Source organism: Pteropus alecto, unplaced genomic scaffold (genome assembly GCF_000325575.1).
Source record: "Pteropus alecto unplaced genomic scaffold, ASM32557v1 scaffold12, whole genome shotgun sequence".
Classification (NCBI taxonomy): domain Eukaryota; kingdom Metazoa; phylum Chordata; class Mammalia; order Chiroptera; family Pteropodidae; genus Pteropus; species Pteropus alecto.
In genome coordinates, this window is record NW_006432669.1 from 2179380 (window position 1) to 2196328 (window position 16949).

Consider the following 16949-nt stretch of genomic DNA (forward strand, 5'->3'; position numbering starts at 1 on the left):
CGTTATTTAATTTACATATAATGTGCCCTGTGTCTGAAAGGTTTTGGAGTGCATACAATATTAACATTGGTGAGTATAACAGTAAAGGCCATAGTGAAAGGTTATATTATTTTATCAAGAACTCAGAGTGTTGGATTTTTTGGCATCAAGGACAAGTATTAAATTTTTTATTCAAGAGAGTCCATATTAAGAGAATTCATGTTTTACTCTTCTAATTTACTCAAATTCGGAACATTCTACAATGTTTAATCTTTTAAAAAAATCCCACAAGGATATGCAAAATCATAGATGGTCTCTGAAGATTATAAATATTCTAGATTACACAAATGAAATCGGTAAAAATTACACTTTTAAACTGTAAATCCAAGAATGCACTTTTATCATCAAATATTAGCAAACTACATCTATAAAATATACAGACTAGGATTAACAAACTCATATATACCTACCATACATCTTGGGGAAGATTTAAAGTTATGCTGCCTTTGATTTCATCCCGGAAACACATATATCCTAAGGTAGCTAATGTTACATACAAAGTTGTAACAATCCCCATGCCAATATTCAATGCTTGTGGGAAGCGTTTTGATTCTCTCATTTGATTTTCCAGTGGAAGGACCTAAGAAGAGAATGCAGAAAACAAATAATTTAAAACAATCTAGTATCCTGTCTTACATTTCTACAAATTAATCTTTCCGCAGTCTATATGCAAATCTTTTTTCCTTTAAAACACTTATAATTGTTGAAGTATGTTTCTAGGTGTTATACATATATATATATTACATTACAGATTTTTAAAAAGATTTAAAATCAACTCTTAGCAGGCAAACCTGTTTTAAAAAACAAATGTGAAAACTTTCCCCTATTAACATTTTATGCAACCAAAGTACAATTGTTACAACTAAGAACCAACACTGGTACATTCCTATTAAACTCCAAACTTGATTTGGATTTTACTAGTTTTTCTGCTAATGTCCTTTTTCGGTTCGAGTCTCATCCAGGATAGGACATTGCATTTTCTTGCCATGTCGCTTTAGTCTCCTCTGGTCTGTGAAAGTTCCTCAATCTTTCCTTATTATTATTTTGACCATTTTGAGGAGTATTGGCTAGGTATGTGGTATAATGTCCTTCTCTTTGGGTCTGTCTGTGTTTTCCTCATGACTAGACTGGGATTATAGGTTTTAGAAAAAGATACCACAAAGGTGAAGTGCCCGTCTCATCACATACAGTATCAACATGATTCATCACTGGTGAATTTTGATCACTTGGTTAAGGCAGTGTTTTCCAGGATCCTCTGCTTGTAAAGTTCTTCTCCCTCTCATCATACACTATTTTTGTGAAAGCAAGTCACACAATGCAGCCAGCCCACACTCCAGGGACTAGGGGGGATTAAGCTGCAGCTCCTGGAGGGGGAGTAGCTACATAAATTATTTGGAAATACCCTCCCTCACCTTTTTTACATATTTGTATGTTTTTACTTTTATCTATATTAGTATTTATCATTTATATTAGTATGGATTCATGTATATTTGCTTTAAACTTTGAGTATGAATCCAAAACACTGTTATTTTGTTGCTCATACTGCCCCAGCTTTGGTGGTTGTAAATTCTATCAGGTTGACTGTTATGTCCCATTGACTTGCCTTCATTCTCCTGTTTTTTGAGCACTTCCATACTTTCTAGCACAAGATGCTCCAGATTCATCTTGAATTTCCTTGCTTCAGCCCTAGAATAAGCCATTTCACCAAAAAACTTTGGTTCTTTTGTTGCAAATGGTATTCAGAAATCAAGATTTGGGTACTGGATGTTCTTGTTTCTAGTGAGGCATCAGTGCTTATAGGGCCTTTCATCAGACAGTACTAGAAAATATATGTATGTATAATAACCCATGTATACACGTCTATAACTGTTTCTTTATCTATCCATCTGTATCTATGTATGTCACTTTAGTGAGATGAATAAATTATTTTCATTATATAAAAAAGTGAAAGAAAATAACTGAAATAAGGGATTATGGTCAATAAATGGTGCCAGTAGAGCTAGAAAAGGAGAAAGGGGAGAAAATGAACATTTATGGAGGCTCCCTCTGTGTCAAGCAGCACTCTAAGTGCTTTACACATAATCCCATTTATGAAATAGATCTGGGGAAATATGAAAGAAAATCACCATGCCTTAATTACTGAGTACAATGAAGAAACCAGAGATGGAGTGAAAAGAATTACTACAATGTTTCAAGCTTGAGCCACTAAAAGTAGAACTAAAAGAAACAGGGAAATGAAAAAGTGAAGCTAGTTTTGTATAAGAAAATACGTGTCAGACTTTGGACCTGTTGAATTTGAGGTGTCACAGAAACAACACTTAAATGGAAATGTCCAGTAGCTAACTAGAGCTTAGGTAAAGACAGAAATGAAAACCTGCAGGTATGCCTATAAAAGTGGTAAGTGGAATTGTAAGAACTTGTGAGAATTCTCTAAAGGAGAATTCGGAGAGCAGAAACCCAAGTAAAATGGTGTAAAATTGTCTTTTAGATCTATTTTTGTTTCACATAAACAGATGTTTATGAGTGGTTCCGCTCCCATACCATACCATCAGACTATGAAACAAGCTATAGAGTAGACAGCAATAATCTATTTTCCTCAAATCTATATATTCTGGGCTTTAAAAAACATGGAAGCATCTTGAGTGGAAATATTTAAGATCTTAGAATCCTCAGGATACTTGTATCTGAGGATAACATCATTTCCCAAAACAAATATGATATGAACAAATCTAAAGGGAGAATTTATATTGGACTTTTCTTATGTAATAGTACCTTTGTAATAATTTCAATTTACTTCAAATCATCCAGTCTATAAAATATGTTTGAGATTTGTCTGAATATAACCCAGGCTTAGTAGAGTAGCTGGGACATAGATAAAACAAAATTGGCTATGTGTTAATAATTTCTGAAACCAAGTGATGCTTACATAAAAGTTCATCATATGATTATCTACATTTTGTATAGGTTTAAAATTTTACATAATAAAATATTAAAAATAATCTAATGTCTTCATTTTACAAATAAAGAGAATTAGAGAATTTAAGTGATATATTTAAGATTAAACTCTTGGTTAGTGGAAGAATTAAACGTTAAGTCGAGCCTATTATATCAAACTGCAAATCGTGTTCTAGAAATATCAAAAATAGAAACAAAAAAGAAAAACATACATTTCTAAATGTAGCTTGACTTAAATCTTTGTATTAAGATTTTTAAAAATAATAAACATTAAATCCTTACCACTCCTATGCCTTCAAAAGCAAATACAGCAGTACCAAAAAAAAGTGGATATTTTTTCCAACCAGCCACTATTGGAAGGTTGTAGGGATCTGGCATATTCTGCAGAAAAGAAGAAACAAATAAAGCAAGTTATACCTTTACTTATCTTAAAAAATTTTAAATGAAAGAGTAAAATCATATAATTCTGAGCTTCACAACAGCAAATGTGTTATAAAAGTGAATAATTCTTTCAATGAACACTTTAAGCATCCTATGTTAAATACAGCCAAGCTGTTAAGATGTCACTGCCAAAAGCAATTGTTTCCCTCATGCCCACGCATTCCAACTGAGCTAAATGCTCCTGATTACCTGTTTCCACCTGCAAGTCCTAGGCTGTTCACACTGGGTATAGCTCCTGCCACAACAGGAAATACATAAGCATACTTGAGGTCTGAGCTGAGAGCCAGATAATCAGTTATTAATCACTGTCGATGATGTCTAACGAAACTCATTCTCTACCCGATTTTCACTGCTCTTTCAGTCTCTAGGATACCTGATTCCTGACTTTGGCTTTCTACCTCATAACTCTGTGCTACTCCCTAGTACAGGTCTCCCCTGGTTTCAGTGTTTTACTCTTTGAACTCGCAGTTGCCATTACCCTTATTGTTTATGCATATGCCTTGATTCTGGCTTTGATGACTTGGTCTCAACTCATAGTCTCATTCCAACTCTCTACTATCTGGAAACTCACAAGCTACATATCTTGTTCAATGGACACTTGTTTCAGCTACCTCAAGACTGGTCCCTATTTGCCTCGTCATCTTGTGTTCTCTGCCTTATCTGATTGAAAATAAAATAGAAGGCCAAGGAAAGAGGATAAACAAAGAAACTGAAATATGAAAGCACACAGATAACCTGGAAAATAGGTCTAGAATATCTGAAGTTTAGGAAGAACTGTGTTATTTAATGGTGATACATGGCTAAAAACATAAGCCTAGGTCAGAAGGACAAGTGTATTAAAGTGTTTGGATAATTTGATAACAATACTACACTGTTATTCAAGGCTCACACTGTCCATTCTATCTAAGGAAACTCCTTTTCTGCTCCACTGACTCACACATTCAGCTAAGGGGTCACACACTCCAGAAAGCCTTATGAGATCTTCCTGCTTGTCCGCTTCCACTCTTATATGTTATAAGAAAGAGTCTACAGGTTTTGTAATTCAGAGAGGGGGTTAAAATGAAATGTAGAGCCATCGTAAGAGAGTCTATAAAGGATTGTTAATGGAGATTTTAGAGCAATTACTTTGGCAGCAATATATAAGATGGATCGAATCAGGAAAGAATAGGACAGGGATTCACAACCTTTTCGATCATTTTCCCCTTTGAGACATGAAAGCTATACTAAGCTGCTCAGTATAAAAATGCATATACATATAAACACTATATCTCGCAAGTAATTTTAATTATTTCAGATCTCCTGAATCCCATCAATAGATTCTTTTAAGGAAAGTGGGTTAAGAATCCCCAGACTACAGACAATGAAATCAATTGACATATGCACATACTTCAGATAAAAAGGATACAGACTAGTGTAGTCTGTATCTAGTATAGTATAGGCAGTGGACTAAAGTGGTAGCAGTAAATAAAGGTTCGGAAGTGAAAGAAAATTATAAAATTACATCTATATTCCCATATCTTGTGATTGATTTGCATCTTAAAGGAATAAACAAAATACTAATGAGTCCTCTGTTTCATGTTAGGCAGTGTACAAAGGCACAGTCCTAAATCTCACAACTCTTGTAAGGTAGGTATTACTATCTTCTGAAGCTATGTCATAAAGCCCAGACGTGTATTTATCAAGATTCAAACCCAGATCTGACTATGAAGCCTGTGCTTTCAATCTTTATGTCATATACTTTTCTAACTGAGGAGTATCACACACAAGAAAACCAAAGTTTACTGATTATCTCCTCGTATTGCCACATATGAAGTGGGGTCTTTACAAGTCATTACTTTCACTTCAAAATAAACAATTTACTTATTAAGAAGCATATTACAGTTAAAAACATGTAATACTTACCCTAACAACATATTGATAAATTATCACAAGACTGACAGCCATGGAAATGTTGGCAAGGAATGAAAGCACAAATAGATTCTTTAGTTCACGAATGAAGACCAAGAGAATTATAAATGGAAGGAAGCAAAGCATATATATTCTTAAGTCAATACTTCTTCTCTCACATGGATTTGATGAACTGGTACTATTCAGAACAAGCACTTTACTTTCCAGGAATCCTTCATGAACCTACACATAGGATTATCAGGAGAATAATGAAGAGAGGGGAAAAAAACTTACATCAACTTATAATCATAAAAGGGAAATAAAAAGAAAATTCTGGTCTATGCCCTCAATGATAAATTCCTTTACAACAAATATCTACATTTTTTCAAGATATTCTAGCTTCCTAGAAATGAATGAATGAATGAATGAATAACAAATTTAAGGATATTCACAATAGGGGTTACAAAATAACTTCTATCATATCATGAACGGAAAGTTCACTAGAAAATTATGAGTAGATTTAATTTATTTTGAAGCTTTGTAATAAACCATGCTGCTTCATGATTCCTGCAAAGGCTCAATCTGCTTTTGAGATCATCAAAAGAGGAAGCATATTTGCCTAGAATGGCCATTGAATGTGCTACTCTAACTAATATTCTTCAGAGTATGAAACAAGCTCTAAGTACCTCTAAGAAATGTAGTCAAAATAAAATTTAGAAATTACAGTCTAACTGTAAAACTTTTATAAAGCAATTGTTCATAAATTATCATTACTATCAATAAATATTTGTTAAGAATCCACTAAATTCATGCATGGCTATACACTAGATAATAGATAAATTTTTGCTAGAACAAAATCTTCTATAAGTAAATCAACTTTACCTTAAAATTTATTCAGCCACTTCTACATATCAATATTCAGCTTTCAAAAGATATACAATGATTTACAGGCTCCATATATTAAAAATTGTCTCTGATTCAATTAATCACACAACCCAACTTACTTAAAATAGAAATGAAATGATGGAGAATTTGAAAAACAATTTTAAAAACTCATAGCAGAGGCAGATCATACTAGAATTTAAGTACCAGTGAAAAATCTATTTGCCCCCAAACACTATACCCTCCTTTGAACACAATGACATTATCAAATCTTTGGATAAATTCTTACAAACCAAATCAAATTAAGAGCAAGCATTTTCTGAGTACTTTCTATGTGTCAGACACTGAACTAAATACTTTATATACAATATCTCATTTAATCCTCAAAACAACTCTCTGAGGTGGGTGATAGCATTAATTTCAATTTATAGTTGAGGAAACTGAGGTTTAGGGATGGTAAAGGAAACTTACATGATATCAAGCCAGTGACTGGTGGTTCTAGAAGTCAAACCTAGGCTTGAAGCTCCAGAACCTAGCTTCACATTAACCTGACCAAAATACTGCAACCCTGAAAGGGAGGCCCTGTGGAAGTGGCCACCTGGCCTCCACTCTCTCTCTCTAAATAGAGTTAAGTATTAATAGGCCAATAAATTAGAATTTTAGAACAAAATTCTCATATAATTAACAATTCAAGTGTTTCCTTTCATTTTACACTTATAATCCACGATAAGCAACGTTTACTGCCACTACAAATGTATATACCTCACCTGAGACTGCAGGAAATATATCTACTGGCTTCAAGTTACACAGGCAAGTTATAACTCATAATAGACTAACTAAACTCTCAGGTTACTCCATGTACCACTTAAGAAATGCATAGCTCACATTTATCTTGTAATTGGCCATCCAAACTTCATGTATTATTTTTCTATAATTTGAAATAGAAGCTAAATTGGTTAATTCACATTACTTGGCTCTTAACATATTTTATTTGTCAACTCAATTTTCTCAGTAACCAAATTATCTGAAGCCAAATATTTCTACACTTCTAATAATCAGATTAGATAGTGATCAAAGCTAAGCTCTAACAAGGGTACCTGGCAAGAGAAAAGCAGTTATGTAACCAATTTTAAAAAGTGCCATTTGAATCATTAAGTGCTTGGGAATTTGAAATTAATTCTATCACAAATCTCTCATAATAATTATTATTTCTCAGCAGAAAGATGGTTATAAAAATTCTCAGGATTAAAAATAAAATAAAAATGTAGATACATACCCAGAGCAAGATTCAGATAAACATTTGAGTCCTTTGGTGCCCTCTAGAGACAGAGATTGGCTATCTAATAGGACTTCCTATGATCTCACATGTTTACCAAAATGCAAAACACTGAAATAAATATTATAAAATAAAATTACTAAATTCAGTTGTTTTCATTTAAGAGCTCAAATTTACTAAAAACCACTACTTATGAACTTATCAATGATCCAGTAATTTAATGGTTACAATTCCAAAGGCAGATTATGCCTTCAGCAAAGCTAAAATGCAAAATTAAAGCCATAATACCTTATATTTGTATGCTGCTTTACATTTTACAAAGGTTTTTGTCAGCTGAACCTCACAATAAGGTTATGAGGAACAAGAGGAGATTTCGTTACTATTTTCATTTTATAAATAAGGAAACTGAGGCCTGACCAGGGATAAGGGGATCTTGCCCAACGTGAATTAATACTGAGAACAAGGATTTGAATTCAGATCTTCTGACTCTAAAGTCCACATCAAGTCTTTAGTATCGCTATATTTTTTCTTAATAATAATATCCCTTTCCCATTCTTCATGTCCATAGTATATATTTTATCTATCTGAAATTTTCTAGAGTATCTTAGAGTAAAAACAGACAGGAACTTTAACAACAATGGACTAGAATCACTGGAAGCACTATGGTTTTTTTCACTATGCCAATTGTCCACAGTGGCCTAATGGGACCACGAACAGCCACATGGCAGTTATAGAGCAGGAGGTTCCCGCATCTCTATAGCAACTAAACTCTTAATTCTTTAATTTGATGAACTATATATCTTCAATTTTATGTAGAATAAGGTGATAATAATCTTACAGTTTTTAACTATAACAGTAGCTGTAATTGGTAAGGTTTAATAAACCCATGTACCTACTATTGGAGACTGCTATCGAAAGTGAGAGAACACTTTTACTCTCTTCTGCAGAGAGTAAAAATCTCTGATGATGCTGTTTCAGTGACCATCTGTCTGCTCTGCCAAGATAATGTGTTTATTGTTGCTTTCGGCTTTTCTCAAGTCTCAAGGAATGTCTTTTTCCATGTTGCTCTTTATGCCTCAAAAGGACTTTCATCTTTCTATCTACAACAGGCATTCTCCTTAGCTCCCAGAGAGTCATTTTTTCTACTTGGTCTTCTAGCATATGTGCAAATGAGTTAAATTCTTCCATTTAACTTTGGAAGCAACTGATAGTATTTCACAGGAGAAAGTTACTAATCCTAAGTTTATAGACATTTATTTTATGCATTTTATATACTCTTTATGTACACGTACACACACACATACACACACACACGCAAATTAAAATCAGACGATGTTCTGTCCAGTGTTGAACAATTAATATGCTGGGTGGAAACTGTGTTGGAGACCTAGATTTCAGCATAATTCATATGACTTAGTGCATTGCTCATGCTTTGTGACAGTTTCCTCATTCATAAAATGAGCATAGTACTTATATTAGAGCAGTTGTAAAGATTAAATATGTCATAGCTTATAAATATAAGATTATAAAGCATTATTAGTATTACTTCTGAATTCAAATCAAGCTTGTTGGTTGTTCTATTTGGAGGTAACAGAAAAGATACAGTACTATCATGTTGCACAATCCTAGAAAGGCATACTTTCCACTGTATTCTACATGAATGATTGGTAAGATGTTATCTTACCAGTGCTTGACAACAGCCTCTTAACTGAGTTTGTAGTCCTAGGAATATGCAACTTGTGGAATTAAATACTTGTAAAATCATAAGCACATCATCAATAATGGATAATGCTAATGAAAGCATCAACTCTCTTATTTATAAAAGGGAGTCTGACTCAATGAGCCTTTCAAACATTAAAAATCTAAGCTGGTGGCTTTAGCAAAGTATGGCCCATAGACCAAATCTGGCCTATTTTTCCAAATAAAATTTTATTGGAATACAGACCTATATCCATTTGTTTATGTACTGTTGTCTATGGCTGAGTTGAGACAGAGACCATATGGCCTGCAACACTGAAAATACTTATTATCTGGCCCTTTACAAAAAAAGTTTGCCAATTCTTGGTCTAAATAGAAAATAATGCATACTTTGTACTTAGAAAAGTGAGTCAAATATATGTATATGGGGTTCTTTAGAAAACATATTCACATAATTTTGCATTAAAATACCTAATAGATGACTATGCACAATGCCTACTATTGCATCATGCACATGTGGATAATTAATAAATATTAATTAAACTAATAATTAAAGAGCTGGAGGTAATGTAGGAATAGTAAAAACAATCTAACAGTTAAGGCACATAAAGAAATGTGCTTTGGCATTGTTTTGATAGGGGAGCTTTTTTTATTTCAGTGCTTTGCATGTTTGTTCAAACTGACCACCTCTACCAAGAATGTACTACTACTCCTTAAAGCAAATATTCAAATATGGAGAGAATTATAGAACACTGTATATTTCTAGACACAGCATCTTTTTAGACAATGGCAGTAATTATTGGATTTTAGTAATGCCCACTTTTTTACTGCACTTTTTAGGCTCTGGCTAAAGCCTTACATATGTCTTTATAAAACATCAATGTAAAAAATATGCTCCCAAACATCTGTGTATCTAAATTTCAGGTGGCTAAGAATCAGTAAATTATGTCCTGTTCTGATGTGAAAGAACAAGCATCATTGATATAACGAGAAGTAAAACCAACAATAGCAGGAATCCACCTTGCAGAAAAGAAGACTAAAGGAAAATCTACAAAGGAACATGATTTATTGAAATGAACATATTTGCATATTCAACCATGGCTCATTCAGAAGAAATATATATGATGCAATAACTATGGCATTGGAAGAAAATGATTTCATTAGAGAAAAATACTTACTTGTTTCACATTCTCAGCTAAGAAGACAATATAAACACTACAGAATCCCAGCTGTGTTATCACCAGAAAAAAGTCAACCACATTCCTGTAAAGAGATACTCACAAATAAGTATCAATAAGAGCTGCTGAAATGTCAATATATATTTTATTTTCAACTATTTTAAAACATTTTATAACAGTATATATTCTTTTCACTTCCTTAAAATATTTATTTTATTTAAAAATCATATATGTATGATCAGTATGTCACTAGAACTACTATAGAGCAAAAGAACATTCCATTAAGTTAAAAGGCCAAAATTTTCTCATCATTTATTTCTGAAATTCAACAGTTTAAGAGTATCTGCTTATAAAATACCATGAAAACATTTTTCTTTTAGATTAAGCACATTTCTCCTTCTCAAAATTTTTATCAGATCAACCCAATATATTTCCCAGCTCTCCCAGCTTCATGTCATTTTCAAATATGACGAGCATACTCTACTATCCAAATCACTAGTAAGAATATGGAATTGGAGAGGACTGGGGACATGGCCCTAAATCATACCACTAGAGACCTCCTTAGTAGCTTAGCTCTGTCTTTATTTTTTAATGAGATACTCTAAAAAATTCCAGTTACATAAAATAGTAATCAGGAGTAGGGAAGGGATATCACCAGTCAAATTAGCATTATTTGGGTATGGCAGTTAATCAAGTTACAAATTTGCCTACATGTTATTAAAATACAGCCCACACTTCTCAATTTTGTTCTGGGAACAATGAGTGACTAAAATAGCACGCACTTACTAATTCATTATAGTCTCTTGTTTGACCATCAATGTCAAGCTGTCAAATAATGTGCTCTACAAATCTACCGATCCTCCCTCTGCCATCTGAAACTAGAAGAGCCCTTGCCTATCTTTATGCTTATCATAACTCTACAGTTCTCTATGGTTTTTCAGGAATCTAATTTGTAAGTAATCTTGGTACCCTGAAATGAACCCAAGTTTCTTCTCTCCGATGAATTACATTTAAGTATACTCTTAAGATCTCTTTATCCATCTTTGATTTTAGCATCCCAGCAATAATCATTCCAACCACTTCTATCTGAAAGCCATTCTTCTTGATAGAAAAAACAGACAAGGTTGCCTCTGGACTGGGGCAGAAGAAGGAAGAAGATACAGTTCTGGCGGCAAATCCCTACGGCATTAAGCTTTGTTTTCTTCCTTTTCCTACTCAGCATATCAGGAACTCTGAATGGCTCATAACAAATCTAAACTCCTGAAAACCCCCAGAAAGGCCATAGTTAGCCATATACTACCCTATTAATATGGTTCTTTTTCTTCTAAATTCCACTGCACACATCATTTGTACCACAGTAAGCATTTTGTTGATTGCCTTAGTTTTTCAGTCCTGTATTCATGTGACTTTGATTAGCCATGTTCACCAATGAGTTACATTTAAACAAGATAATGAAAAGTATGCCAAAATACATACTGAACATATAGCTAAACAGTACGGTTTTACTTGATATAATGAGATCGTGACATTTTTCTTGCCTATTCCTTAAAAAATTATTGAACATCATTATATCATAGGTTACCCAGGTGCTTTATAAATTTCATTTAAACTACTATAATAATCCTGTGAGGCAAGTATTATTACAAACTCATCTGATAGTGAGAAAACTAAGAAAAAACAAAACCCAAAACCAACAAAACAACAAAAAAAACCTCTGATAATTTGACTCAGGTCTCAAAATTGAGAAATGGCATTGAGATCTGCCTAAGTCTAAAGATTGTTTAATCCCCCAACTTTATCATACTTTTATACTTAGAAAAGTATAAATGTAACTTCTGTTCATGTATCTTGTCAGATTAAATTACTTAAAAATTAATGTAATTTAAATAACCAGATATTAATAACATAGCAAGTACTTACCGTCCCCATGCTGCTTGCTTTTGAAGACAACTCCAAGGACTTACTTCCATAGCAAAACTCACAGTGTCACTATAACCTAACGTTGACTTTTTAAATCTGTAGTTTAATGACATACATGCAAATGAAAAAAAAAAAAATTAAGTTGGTCCATAAATCCTCCCATCGAAAAGAACAGCAAATAAATGGGAATTAATGAATATGAGGTTATGCTCTGACAGAGGAGTTTCTGAAATTTCAAGATCTGCATACTCTTAAAGTATGTCTCATGAAATTGAAAAATTTTACATCTGCCCTTATTACCAATAGATTAGTTGTTATCTACTGTTAAAGTTTATATATTTGTAGCATTCGCATAACATATTTGTTCTTCACTGATTTAAATATTTCAATTACCTAAAAACATCAATTACATTGTTCATGCCTCTTTTATTCCATTCTTAGACTAGCACTATTTAATACATTTCTACAAGGCTTTACAATATATTTTCACATAAACTACCATATCTGATCCTTAAAATAGCCCCATGAAGTAGGTATTATTTCCCCATGTCCTCGCTCCCACTTCTTTTCCAAGTATACATGTTCTTTAAAGATCATGAATGACTTACCCAGTTTTAAGAACATTTAACAACAACAGTAAGGATTAGAGTATTAGTTTACTAGGATAGGTTAACATTTATTTTTTAAAAAGTTGGTCCATTGTCCAGTAGAAGCATTTCATGATACAAATATAAAGAAAAAAGAATATTATTTTACTATCTACCGAGTGACATAATCAGCAAAGAGCACCAAAGTCATTATACCCCAAAATTAATTACTAACAAACTGAAGACCATTACACTATAACTAAAAGCAGTACTGCTGCCTCCATTTCCCTATATACCTTTCCTGATTTTCTTCATTTACACTAAAAGAAACCATTCTATTTCACTAACAAGGCTATATCTCAAAAGAAGTAAACATAGTCTGACCAGATTTCACTAGTAAGGTTTTATTTTAAAAGAATATATTCTGACCAGATTTCAATCATATGAAATGCTACTTTATTCTATATTATCTTAGATTTGTCTTTATAACTGATTATAGGAACTACAACTGCTAGTTGCAAAGCACAATAGAAATATGACTATCTGATACTTGCAATAACTACACAGCTTTAAAATAAATTAAATAGACTTAACAAATCCACATTTACCTCTGACATAGAAAGTGACTGCAACGTACCAAAATGTGCATACAATGAACAGAAATAATTCCTATAAACACAAGGCTGATTGGTCCAAGCTGTAGGGGAAAAAATTATAAAGTTTAAATATTTGAGTTTAACAAAAATTAAGTTGGCTTATAAGCAATGAGACAACAGATTACTCATTTGCAATGAATAAATATTTGTTGGACAAATGATTAAATAGCCATTTGCATAAGGAAAAGCTAAAAAAAAAAAAACGACAGACTTTTAGTAGTACTTAAGACAACCACATATGATTCCATCTTGTCAACTTGGCTATCTAAACCTATGAATACAGATATGACAAAGTAAGACAGAATACAACATCATATTAACATGAGATGGCAGTCTATCACTGTTGGTGTCCCACCAAAATAATGATATGCAACTACGCATCATTATCTCTAAATTATTTTTTTTAAAATGCTGTTTCAATATGGGATTGTGGGCAATCCACTTCTGTACATTGCTTGTTGAGCGCTTACTATGTGTGGGGAACTGTGCCTAGAAAATTACTATTTAAAAGAGTGGTACATAACAAAATTTCAACTATTTATTACTAAAATCAAAGTGATGTCTGGATTGAGATGTACACAAAATATTACCAAAGCTTATTTTTATAATCAGAAATGTTTAAGTTTCTCTAAATTAGGGTGGACAAAGTCAAATGCAGAGAAAGATGATAGTTACAAGTGTTAGAGAACTAGCCAGTAAAAAACGGAGAAATAAATATAATTTCATTACTTCATTAGTGAATTGTCCCTATCAAGATTCTCTGTGATTACAATTAGTTCTAACAATACTTTAAATATTTGTTTTCAAAAGATATTGTTATTCCTCTTCTTAACTACTGTTCTTTAAATCTGAAGACTACATATTTTATTCTGATTCTAAAATACTATAAAATTTCACCAATACAAATGATCTGCTCTATAAATATATTTGTTGATATGAATACATTACTTAAATTCCTGAAAGTCATATCTGGGAAACCAAATACTGTTTTAGGATCTTTCTGTCAAAAAATATGAAGCAGTAATTAAGAAGAAACAAAGAGTAATTTTCTCATTTTTTGTTAGATATTCTTATAGTTCACATAATTTTATCAATGCAATGGCTAAATTATTATCTAACTGTCACCTGACCATGTTTTATCTGAGTAGGCCAGATATTAACTTGTGGCGACTTTTGCTGTAAATTAAGATTGATAACTGTATCTTAACTAGAGATAACAATGGTAAGTCTTACCACTATGCCTGCATTTTTTATTGCCAATGGAAGTCCTAAAAGGCCAGTTCCAATATTTCCTTTAAGAAGATGCATAAGAGTCTGTACAAATCTGAAAAGTAAATGTTGTGAGAATTATATATTTTAGAACAAAAGCTATTAAAATCACATGATCATGGTTTTAGCATTAGAAAAAAACTGAAAATTAATCTAGGCAAGGAATCAAATAACATTTCCATTCAATCAGAAGTTAAATGGGCCATCTCTGTAATAGGCCCATTTAAGTAAAAGAGATATTTAAGTAAAAGTATTTTTGTAAAAGAGATATTTAAGTAAAAATATTTTTGTACATATTAAAGTAATAAAGAAGGTAATTTTCTCATGACACTCTTCGCTGCTACAGTATTCAGAACACTGTTGAAGATTATATATGGATAGGCTGGTAAGACAGAGCCATTTATTGACACTGTCTTTGTAATCATGGTACTAACCATATCTGATCTATGATCAACCTAAGAGGAAGTTAATTAAAAGAAAATATATACAAATTTTAAAACTATGTGTATCATCAGGCAAGACAAATATTAACTTGTAGACCTAATGAACTCCCTAAAGGATTTTACCTAAGAAAAGTTTCCAAGAGGCATTTGAATGAGGTCTCTCGATCAAGAAAAAAATAAACTAAGAAGAACAGTAAAAATTTTAAACTGATGAAACAAAAATACTTCCTTAAAAATTTTTTTCTATTTGTACTATTCTTTTATGATCAATTAAAATTTTGATTAATCATTAAATTACTATTGGAATAAGAACTTACTCAAATCTATTAATGATGACAAAATAAAAAGTTTTAAAAAGTTCCACTGTTTTCCTATTTCCATGACTGTTTCATACCATTTACTCCGCATAAGGGTTTACTACCTACCTCCCACCATTTAACCCCTAACCATTGCAGAAGTCATGTCTCTTAAAATTTCTATTCCTCTCAATGAGATCTCCCTTCAAGATCCATAGCATTTGATATGTTTCATCACTGTAATAATTCCTATACACTGCTCTGTAATTTAGATGTATTTCTTCTTTCTCAAATAGACTAGGGGACGTTTTATTCATCTTTGTGTCTTCTGTAGTATCTAATAAAATGCCTCGTCTATAAAAGATGATTACAAAATACATACTGAATGAAAAGGAGACATATAAACTGTAACACTTACGAAATACCCTCTTGCTTCTGAACAGGCAGGAGCTCTTGCTCATGTTCTTCATCCGATGTTCCATCAAAATTCTGCTCATTTATTAAGGGCCTCATCACATCCATATCTTTAAAAACAAACAAAAAAAAGAACTTCACTATTTTAAAAATTGGGTTAAGGCTGGTACAAATAATTCTTTTTAAGTAGGACATACAACTTTTAGTTACCTTTATTATTTCTACCCTAAATGAACTCACATTAATATCCTGAGTATCAGCATATTTAAAAAGAAAAAACTAGACTATTTTCTGGATATTTTGTTTAGACAAACAGTGATAAGTGAAAAGTGTAAGTATTCAATGCAAAACTTTCTGCTTTGTCTACAAGAGGTTTACAGAAAATTACAAAATTATGAGATGAGAGATTTGAAGAAATAAATGAATTGTCATCTCTATTAGCTTCAAATCATACTATATATAATCAGATTTTTAAATACATCAAGGAAATTATAAAGCCATTCCAATATTTAAAATTTTGGTATCAAAATCTGCTCTATTATCTAGCAATTTTTAGCATGATTTTATTCCTTTCAGGGAAAAAAGCAACACTAGTCATCACTGTGTCTCTTGTTCTAGTAAAATTCACTAAATTTAAATTTATTGAGATGACTGATATGCATTAGTAAGTCTGAAATACGGGATATCTCAAAGACATGAAAGTTTGTTCCATTCAAATATATACAATGAATTTACTTAACAGAGAACTGGAGGAACCTAAATGATTTAGTCCAGAACAAACAACTGACATAACTTTTTAAAACTTTACTTTGGAATAATTTCAAACTTACATTAAATTTGCAATAATAATACAAAACAACTCCTATAAATCCTTTATAGGCTTACCATTTTTCATATTTTGCCATGTTTGCTGTTTCTCTCTCAAATGTATATCACTTTTAATGAACTATCTGAGAGTAAGTTACATTTATCATGCCACTTTACTCTATGTACCCCTAAGAACAAGAA

The 16949-nt window shown here is 32.2% G+C and overlaps 1 protein-coding gene across 3 annotated transcripts in view; it reads right to left on the reverse strand.

Moving 5' to 3' along the window:
• The window catches only part of SLC36A4 (solute carrier family 36 member 4), a 30764-nt gene extending 14713 nt beyond the window's left edge, over nucleotides 1-16051 (reverse strand). For 2 of the 3 annotated variants that reach the window (XM_006907470.3, XM_025043750.1), the window contains exons 1-8: nucleotides 15946-16051; nucleotides 14753-14843; nucleotides 13472-13560; nucleotides 12277-12372; nucleotides 10357-10441; nucleotides 5338-5565; nucleotides 3277-3375; nucleotides 450-619 (exon numbers count right to left, since the gene is read on the reverse strand). In XM_006907470.3, coding sequence (XP_006907532.1) covers nucleotides 450-619; nucleotides 3277-3375; nucleotides 5338-5565; nucleotides 10357-10441; nucleotides 12277-12372; nucleotides 13472-13560; nucleotides 14753-14843; nucleotides 15946-16049 — 962 coding nt within the window. In that variant the 5' untranslated portion in view covers nucleotides 16050-16051. The remainder of the gene's footprint in view (nucleotides 1-449; nucleotides 620-3276; nucleotides 3376-5337; nucleotides 5566-10356; nucleotides 10442-12276; nucleotides 12373-13471; nucleotides 13561-14752; nucleotides 14844-15945) is intronic. The other variant, XM_015585982.2, reaches the window with a different exon arrangement.
• Between the last annotated feature and the right edge of the window lie 898 nt (nucleotides 16052-16949).